This window comes from Dermacentor albipictus, chromosome 8 (assembly GCF_038994185.2).
Source record: "Dermacentor albipictus isolate Rhodes 1998 colony chromosome 8, USDA_Dalb.pri_finalv2, whole genome shotgun sequence".
Classification (NCBI taxonomy): Eukaryota; Metazoa; Arthropoda; class Arachnida; order Ixodida; family Ixodidae; genus Dermacentor; species Dermacentor albipictus.
This window is the reverse complement of record NC_091828.1, coordinates 66475440-66485821: the sequence shown is the minus strand read 5'-3', so window position 1 is coordinate 66485821 and position 10382 is coordinate 66475440. Positions and strand designations below refer to the sequence as shown.

The 10382-nt window shown below is 42.8% G+C and overlaps 1 protein-coding gene across 1 annotated transcript in view; it reads left to right on the top strand.

Annotated features, from left to right (window-relative positions):
- The first annotated feature begins 1015 nt into the window (after positions 1-1015).
- LOC135914269 (uncharacterized) overlaps positions 1016-10382 on the top strand; it is a 30537-nt gene continuing 21170 nt past the window's right edge. Inside the window, exons 1-2 of the mRNA XM_065447046.1 lie at positions 1016-1067; positions 4902-4934. Of these exons, the coding sequence (XP_065303118.1) occupies positions 1064-1067; positions 4902-4934 (37 nt within the window). The 5' untranslated portion in view covers positions 1016-1063. The remainder of the gene's footprint in view (positions 1068-4901; positions 4935-10382) is intronic.

Here is a 10382-nt window from a genome sequence, read left to right as displayed (position 1 = left end):
CTGAATTATTAGTCGGGCAGTCGCAGAGACAAAGACCAATTTAACGATTTCGAAAAGAACGTCCACTCCTGCCTTCTCTTCATTGACAGAAGCATCTGTGGCTATTATTGAGCGTTGGCGATGCTGCTGGAGTGAGGCGCGTCTTCTTCTTCTTCATATAACATTCACAACTGGACCATTTAGTGTCAACGATGCCAGCTATTCAGAGGACTCATTCAAGAAGGTTTGCCTGGGGGAGCCAGCCAAAGTGGATTTCAGACAAACTGTTTAGCACAGATATCAGAAATATACCTAGCAGTTGCTACCACTTAGCATCAGTTAAATATGTACAACCGAAAAAGCATCGGTAATAACTGTTACGTTCTATTTAGGAGGACCCAATTTCCTGGGGATCAAAATGATTGCCAGAAGTTCCACGCAAAATAAAGGGTTGTAATCCGGCACGCGCAAAGCTATGAGGCAGCCAATCTTAGCTCGAAAGGCGCCAGCGTCTGCTTTCTCTAAACCAAGTTGCACCCGGGGAAATAGCAAGTAGCAAGAAAACAGATGGAACTGACCTTCAAGGAGACCTTCAAAAATGCATATAAATACAAATTTCACATCTCTTAGAAACATAACTTCAAAAATCGATTTAATTTTTAACAAATTCGGTCTTGGCGAAATTTTTTAGGGCAGATCAACTGCAAGTTCCGATACCAACATATGACAAAGAAAACCTGAGGCCGTCAATAAAACCACCTCATAGTTATGAACGCAAAGTGGGCGTACGCCGTGTGAAGCACATTTCACCATGTAAGCTTCCTATAACCTTGTTCTTGCAATATAAACTTTCAGTAGAGTGCGACATTTCGTGCTCAGCAAATTCAACGTGAGGTCGTCAAAACAGCTACAAAGGGCAAAGATTTTCGACAATATGTTTTTTGAAAACGGTGCTGTCATTCCTGTTTTATTTCTTCCTCTTTTATACTCCAATGGCAGGATGCTCATCTGGAAGCGCGTGTATAATACATGACAACAATTTGAGAAGGAAGAAGATTTTTCTGGTGCAGTCAGAGGCTGAATAATGGGTAAGCATTTCACTTTTTTGCCTCCAGAAGAGTGGTTTCAAGCAATAAGAAATCGCGCGGTAGGTATCAACCACTCTTCCACAGGGTTGCGGAGCTGCTTTCAATTCGGTAACGCAATTCACTTCCATACGGGCATGCAATCACTCCATTTCCCTCTGCTCTGAGAATCACTCCTACAGTGATTATTATGAAGAATAGCTGGCGCAGCTTGACACACAGCGTGTAAGGTTCCGCATGTTTGGCGAATTCGTATGTAGCATCACAGACGAGGCGACAATTCAGGTGGCGAATTTGTTTTATGAAGCCTCGGTATGACACTTGGCATAATTTTCATTCTCGCATTTTAACAATATATATATATATATATATATATATATATATATATATATATATATATATATATATATATATACATATATAAAGGCGAAGGAAAAAACCACATGGCCCCATTTTCATTAGCCATCGCAAAAGATGCCAACAAGCAGCGGAACGGAGGAGCGCCTTGGCGATAATATTTGTACTTCCACGCTGAAATAAAAAAATGATGGAGAAATTAAAGATAAAAGCATTTCAAAAAGCAGCTCGCTGCAGCTGCGATCAGAACCCGCATGTCCTCATTAAGGTTCGGTAAGAGCATCGCGCGCGTTATGCGAAGACGTGGGTAAGTTTCCCGCCTGTGGCCAGTTGTTTTTCCTCTTTACTTTTTCCGTTTATTTTTATATATTTTTTTCATTCAATAAAGAAGTACAAATGACATCCCCAACGCTATCCGTCATGTCATCGGTTTTGGTGTTTTTTTCTGATTTGAGGACGCACAGAGGCGTATATATAAATATATATATATATATATATATATATATATATATATATATATATATATATATATATATTCAAACTCAGTGCCCTTCCACTCTGTGAAGGAGAATGAACAGCGATGTGGGCCCCTTAATGGCGAACGGCCACGGCCACCGCATTTCGATGCGGGCGAAATGCGAAAACACCCGTGTGCTTAGATTTAGGTGCACGTTAAAGAACCTCAGATGGTCGGAACTTCCGCATTTCTCCACTATGACGTGCCTCGTAATTAGAAAGTGGTTGCGGCACGTGAAGTCCCATAATTTAATTTAATGGCACCACCGCCATACGTCGGCCCGGCATTGCACTATCTTCACGATCGGCCCACATATGGAGAGTTTTGTGTCTACACCCGGACACCATCCTAGAGGAACAAGCCCTTAACAGCTTCGTTGTAAAATTGGGAACGTCATTGTGCTGCTTAACTAATGACTATGACGAACGCGGGAGCAGTGACACGAGCGCGTTCGCACGGTAGCGTCGAGAGGTGAAAGGGGTGCGGGTGCAGGTAGAAAAGCAACCCTAGACATACCATTTCCACGTTTCGGCCGGGGTTCCGCCTTGATCAAGAATTCCGCCAGACTCCGGCCAACACGTCGAAATAAATGTTATTTTTTATTGCTTGCCTGCGTGCGCCGCACTCCTTGGAATGCAGTAAACGCCAGATCCGAAGTACAACTACACACAACACACACACACACACACACACACACACACACATATATATATATATATATATATATATATATATATATATATATATATATATATATATATATATATACATATATATATAAATATATATACAGTATATATATATATATACAGTATATATATATATATATATATATATAGGTATATATATATATATATATATATATATATATATATATATATATATATATATATATATATATATATATATATATATATATATATATATATATGCGGAGGCAAGGAAGGGCCGACGAGGCACCTTGTCATCCACAAACAATTGCATTTACATGGGAAGTGTTATAGACCATCGCGATGCCCGGAAGTGCGTGCCCTGACATTCCAAAGGTACCCCAATCTCGGCGCTGGACTTGCTCGCATGGCTCAGTGGCTCAGGGTTGGTTGTCTTAATGAAGACAGTATTAATGCACAGTCATTCCAATTTAGTTCATGTAAGAATATGCTAAACCGGCATACCAGATACCCGCCTTTTCGCCGCATACTTGCGTCTTTCTGTAATTTTACACGTACGATTTTATTTGCCATCTCTGGTTGCACGGTCCTTAGTTTTACAGCGAATCTGTTTATGGCTAGGTTCTGGTGGATCTGGTCTCCGTAGACATAGACCAATGATTTGTACTCCTCTCCACCACCAACGCCTCTTTCCGATTCGTCTTTCCCAAGAGAGACTTGCGCCATGTGTCTTACCCGACATTGCGCAATACCGCGACGAGCGCTCTTTGGCCGCCCATTGGCGTAACTACGCCCATTGGCGTAGTTGCGCTATAATAAAACGTCACGGTCTCTATCCACCAATCGTGCGCGACCGTCTTTGGTTCGCCGGAGAGTTGGCCGTAACTGATGGCTGGCGTGCTGCGCAACAGCATAATATGGCAGTGGGCGCGTCCAGGCAGTGCATCTCCTCCGAAGACGTGGAGCAAGAGACTGTGCAGGACGTGTCGCGATCGAAACGTTTATGGTGGGCGTCTTGGGGAAGATTAAGCCCGCCGACAGTGCTTCTATTGTCAATATCGGATATTTCAATGTCGACGAGAGCAGACACGACGGGGCGTAGATACTTCATGTTCGCGTGCTTTGGTTTCAAGTATTTCACTGATGCGACGGTAAAACAGATTAAATTATGGTGTTTAACCTCTCAAAATCACAATTTGGTTATGATGCAAGCCGTCGTGGAAGCCTCCGGATATCTGGACCCCCTGCGGTTCTTTACAGTGCACCTAAATCTAATTACACGGGTGTTTCCGCATTTCGCTCCGATTGAAATGCTTCCGACATGACTGAGACTCGATCCAGCGACCTCGTGCTCAACAGATGCCACCGTACCCACCACACGTCACCTACCGTTCATCCGCCTAATCTTCGGGAAGGACATTAACACAGTGAATGTTTAGCCACTTGCGGTGTACCACAGTGATCACGAGGCAATGGTTACAATAGTCGAGAAGCAAATTATGACAACCGCGATCTATGACTGAATGGCTCTTTATTCGCAGAATACTAAACACACAATAGTCAAATTCAACACAGCAAATACGTAACATAGGACAACCCCAACATATGAAAACCATACTGCCACCTTCGTCGTACATTCCTCTTCACAAGGTGGACGGGCTCTGAATTTGTTTAAAAGTAAACCTATACAGATATTACGTTTGTGTAATGTGATTTGCAATGACAATGTGTTGGTATAATAAATATGCGTCATTTTTTATATATACAGGGCAGCTGAATTGTGTAAAAAAATACCGACAGATGCCAAAATCCTTCCCCAACACCCTGCAAAAAAAAATTCACAATGCGAACAATTCCTTTTCATGACTTCATCACTTAACCAATAAATGCACAAAAAAATTGGTGCCTTAACAGTTTTTGTAGCACGCTCATTAGATTTATGTAAAACCATATATCTAGGTATGCCCACGAGGGTTCTGCCAACCCACCAGTACAGTATTGCCAAATGTAGAAGTCATGACGCAATCACAGAATTTACGAAAGTCTTCGCGGTGCCCGTAAGGTGGGTTCCAAAGGTGACTAGTAAATAACAAGGACTCTTGTGGCCTTATACACAGGCATCGGTCACTTAAAAGTGAGTGATCTGTGCCTACGGACCCAAAATAGCTAAAACTCATGCTGTAGCATTGTTCCTAAGATCGAGGAAAATGTGCTGGAGTTGATAGTTATGTACGACTTGAGACTAAGGTATATAGGAGTAGTAACCCTTTCCACATCTTTTTTACTCCTCAGCTGACGTCAGCTGGGGCTACCACCGCTCTCTCCGTAAGTATTCTTTTGAATCACGCGGACATCCAGCACATCCTAACAGCCCATAGAAAAGCAGGACCCCTAGACACTAAAGAAATGGTGGTTCGTTCGTTGTTTGGTGGTGCTATATTACTTTAACGGTATTACAAGCTGTGCTAAGGTATCTAAGAGATTGTTGCGATGTTTCATATAATAATAATTAGGAAAGACGTCACAAACCGAGAGACCAATATCCAATGACTCAATCTGGAAACAAAGAAGTTTATTGGAGAGCGACATGTAGGCGACATGTACCTTGTTACCTAAGTTTGGGTCAAGGCCTGCTTCTTCGTTCAGCTGTACATACATAGACGAGCTGCCTATTACCCAAACTTTGCGTGAAGAAGAATCATTGAGGAGCAGCACATACCCCGTGGCACATAATCATTGACCCACGCTCGCCTCAGAGAAGTTATTAGAAAAGCGCCATACACCCAGAATTACGCACGCACTGGCTCAAGTTGTTGCCCAGATTCGTAGCGAGCCCAGATTCTTGCCACAGCAGCCCTGTGGTCTAGACATCTGACCGTTGACATCCAGTGATTAAAGTTGGCGAGAAAGAGGTTAGCCACTGGTATAGATGCGTATATATATATATATATATATATATATATATATATATATATATATATATATATATATATATATATATATATATATATATATATATATATATATAGCGACACAGGGGAATACCGTATACTGGGGAATTTCCCAAGGGGTTCTAATAGTAACAAAACTTGTCCCGTACCCTTCTCATCTGCCCAATTACCTGCAGGTTACGCAAACTTGGGACACGGCCCATAAACCTTCCTGTCAAAAAAAATGTTAGGGCGGAAAATCTTCACTGCAGAGTTTTCATAGAGTGCGTAGCATTCTTGGTAATTGTTACTTAAGACGTTTGTACGTTACTCTTGAAACCAAGACTCATATTTGCGTATGTAAGCAACTCCAAGGAATGCCAAGGACACTGACGGTCTTTCTAGTATTTATTTATTCATTTATTCATATATCCTAAAGGCCCATTCGGGCATTACATAGGGGTGGGGCAGTTACAATTACAAACGTGTTGAAAAAGAAGATTGGTAAGATACAGTGACAGTGACATAATTATATACAGAAAGAATAACATACGCAAGTAGGCACTCAACACAGAAATAATCACACATTTAGGAAAACCTTCAACTTAATTGTTAACAAAAACATCATGGTTAATGGCAGATACAATGTCCCTCGGTATTCTATTACAATGATATATTGCCAAAAGTAATGGTGAATGACGGTACAGATTAGTGCGAGCAAAAAGGGGTTACACTTTAAATGGGTGATCAAAACGCTGAAAAATAGTATGAGCTGCATTGATGTAAGATTCGCGGAACGGGGATCTACTATGATAAAGCACGTGAAAATGTGATAACAATGTTATTAGTCAGTGGTTTTGAAGAGAGGGCGATGAAAGTGATTCCTTGATGTCCGTAACACTTTAGTTTCACGAGTATTTTTGTGATATATCTTGCTGCTTTATTTTGTAATGCTGCGAGCTGATCGATCAGATAGGTTTGATGCAGATTCCAAATAATGGATGTGTACTCTACCTTTGAACGAACAAGCGTAGTGTATGCTAATAACTTAGTAGCAGAGTTGCGTTTAATGAAGCCGAGTGTATTGGATGCCTTACTGGTTATGGTATTAATGCGCTCGTTCCAAGATAAATCAGAGGATAAATGAAGTCCGAGATATTTAGATGTGGATATTTTCTCAACGGGGATTCCCTGAACCGTGTAATAGCTGAATTCTGGATTATGTGTTCTCGTGAAGATCAGTGCCTTAGCTTTAGAAACGTTAATTTCCATTTGCCACTGGCAACACCAAATGCAAGTTTGTCGAGGTCTACCTGTAATGAGTACTTGTCTTCCGTGTTACTAATTTGTCTGTAGATAATACAGTCGTCTGCGAATAACCTTATGGTAGAAGATAAAGTGTATCCTATGTCATTAATATAGATCAGAAATAATATTGAACCCAGGACCGAACCCTGCGGTACACCGGATTTTACATGCGAAAGTGAGGATGTGTACCCATTCACGTAGACTGATTGACTTCGGTTGGTTAAAAAGTTAGCTATCCAATTTGTAATACTACTGTTTATGTTAAGATCCGTTAGCTTCATTAATAAGCGGATGTGCGGAACTTTGTCAAATGCTTTTGCAAAATCAATAAATATAGCATTTATTTTTAGTCCACCATGAACGGCTTCGTGCAGGTCAGTTACCAATTCGAATAGTTGGGTTTCACAGGAATGACCACTAAGGAAACCATGCTGATTGCTAGTGAACAAATCGCGATCTAATAGAAATTTCATGACGTTGGATGATGTGATGTGCTCTAGTAATTTACAACAGTTGCTTGTTAACGATATGGGCCTGTAGTTTAAGACTAAGGAGGGATCACCAGTTTTAAAACGAGTTTTTACCACCATTGTCGCGTTTGTGAGAAATTCTGTGTTGTTTATTTCCCTGATACTTTGCCCGGTCAATGCCGCGATCACCCAAATTGATAGAAACCATTTCCTCTCTCATAACTCAACAAATCGCACTACCCTTTCGCACCATCAGGCTAGCCGGCCAAATTAAAGGCTGGTCCTTCCGGTAACCCAAAACCTCTCGACGATAATTCGATTTTGACGACGAAGACAGTTGCTCACTCTCAGGAATGGAGGATGCTCCCCTCCCCGTGAGCGCTGACTCTGGACCATCGTCTTTACAATCCCTTACCCCTCTTCCCAGAAAACTTGAAGAATGCAAATGTTATACTTATTCACAAAAAGGGAGACGTTACAGAAATGAAAAATTATAGGCCCATTAGCTTACTCCCAGTATTATATAAAATATTTACCAAAATAATCTCCAATAGAATAACGGCAACACTGGAGTTTAGTCAGCCAAGGGAACAGGCGGGCTTCAGGAAGTGATATTCTACAGTGAATCAGATCCATGTCATTAATCATCTTATCGAGAAACTCCCATAGTATAATAAGCCTCTCTATATAGCTTTCATAGATTACGAGAAAACATTTGGTTCAGTAGAGATATCAACAGTCATAGCGGCATTACGTAATCAAGGAATACAGAAGGCTTACGTATATGCCTTGGAAATTATCTACAGAGGTTCTACAGCTACCTTAATTATACACAGGAAAAGCAGAAAGATGCCTATAGAGAAAGCGGTCACAGAAGGACACACAATCTATCCAATGCTATTCACTGCGTGCATAGAAGTATTCAAGCTATTAAACTGGGAAGGCTAATGAGTAAAGCTTCACGGAGAGTATCTCAGCAACCTTCGGTTTGCCGATGACATTGTTCCATTCAGCAACAATGGAGACCAGTTACAACGAATGATTGACGACATTAACAGAGACAGTGTAAGAATGGCGTTGAAGATTAATATGCAGCAGACAAAGATAATGATAAATAGCCAGGCAAAGGAACAAGAGTTCAGATCGCCAGTCGGCCTCTAGAGTCTGCGAAGGAGTATGTTTACCTAGCTCAATTTGTCACAGGAAACCCTGATCATGAGAAGGAAACTTACAGAAGAATAAAAATGGGTTTGATCGCATACGGCAAACATTGCCAGCTCCTGACTGGAAGCTTACCATTGTCATTGAAAAGGAAGGTGTACAATATGTGCATTTTACCAGTGCTGACATAGAAGCCGAGACTTGGATACTGACAAAGAAGCTTGAGAACAAGTTAAGGACCGCGCAAAGAGCGACGAAACGAAGGTTGCTAGGCATAACGTTAAGAGACAGAAAGGGAGCGGTTTGAATCCTAGAGCAAACTAGTATAGACGGTATTCTATATCACATGAAGAGAAAAGAATAGAGCTGGGCAGGTCATCTAATGCGTTGGTCAGATAAACGTTGGACCATTAGTGTTACAGAATGGGTATCAAGAGATGGAAAACGCAATCGAGGACGACAGAAGACAAGGTGGAGCGATGAAATTAGAAAGTTTGTGGACGCTAGTTTGAATCGGTTGGCGCAGGCCAGGGGTAATTGGATATCGCAGGGAGAGGTCTTCGTCCTGCAATGGACACAAAGAAGGCTAATGATGATGATGATGATGATGATGACCCCTCTTACCAGTAATGGTGAGCACCCTCAATTCAGGAATTCCCCCGATCCAAATTTGCCAACCCCATTCTAATTACCCAATGTAACGTTCCAGGTTTCAAGGCCCGCGCTAATCGGGCTGACGTGCTCCATTTCCTCAAAACAGTCGAGCAACTTCCTGCTGTGGTAGCTCTCCAGGAGCCAGGGAGTGGCGCCACTCTTACAAATTTCACCACGTTTCAGCAAGTCCCCCTCTCCTGTATCCACGTCCATAAAAATAACACGGCCAAACTCGTTCACCTTGACCTTGAAAGGGAATTCTCGTACGTGATGGTGACCCTCCGTCCGTTAAGAAAACAGGACCGACCACTACACTTTCTCAAATTTATTGTTTCCCAAGACTAGCCAACATTACTTTCGCTGACCTTTTAACCGCGCCTTAATGGCTGTGGACAGGGATCCCCTGGTGATCGTGGACGATTTTAACGCCCCCAGCACACTCTGGGGATACGAGCGTGAGGAGAAACGTGGACGTAAGCTGGCGGAACTTATGTCCACGCTTGGTCTTACTCCCCGCATCGACCCTGCCCACTCACCTCGCCGTGACCGGGGACGCTTGTCCGGACTTTATCCTCACCAAAAAGATTAAATGTGCAGTGTGGGTGAACACCAAGGAGACCCTCGGCAGCGACCACTGCATACTCATACATCCATTCGCACCGATCCATTGGCAAGAGCTTTCGCACAGGCAAAATTACTCGATTTGAGCAGATTCTGAAAAACACACACCAACTCGACCCCCATTCTAGAGCAAGCGCACCATGCCTGGTCCCAGCAATTGGTCTCCATCATTCGCTCAACGGAAACCCAAATTCAACTCTCAGAGGCCACCCTGGAGGTGGACAAACACTTCTTTCACCTCTGGGCAGCCCGGTACAGCGGTGTCAGCCGATGGCGCCTGCAAAAACACAATCGGGAACTCTAAATTCACATCGCTGTGTTCACGCAATGAATGGCAGAGTTCGTGGCCCCAACTCACCAATTCTAACTGGGTGTACCGATGCAACAGGGCCACACGACAAATGCCCAGCTGGAGTACGTGGCGCCTCTTCCGCGCCCTAATGGACCCCATCCATACACGAGCAAAAACACAAAAACATCCCCAACGAGCGATTCAAATCTCTGATGGAGACACCTCGATATTGGCATGCAAACTCCCAGATCAATACCCCTGTACACAGCAGGGCCCCAGAGGGCCCACGCGCTGGTGTGGAAGTTCCGATAACGCGGAGATTGACCAACCGTTCCAG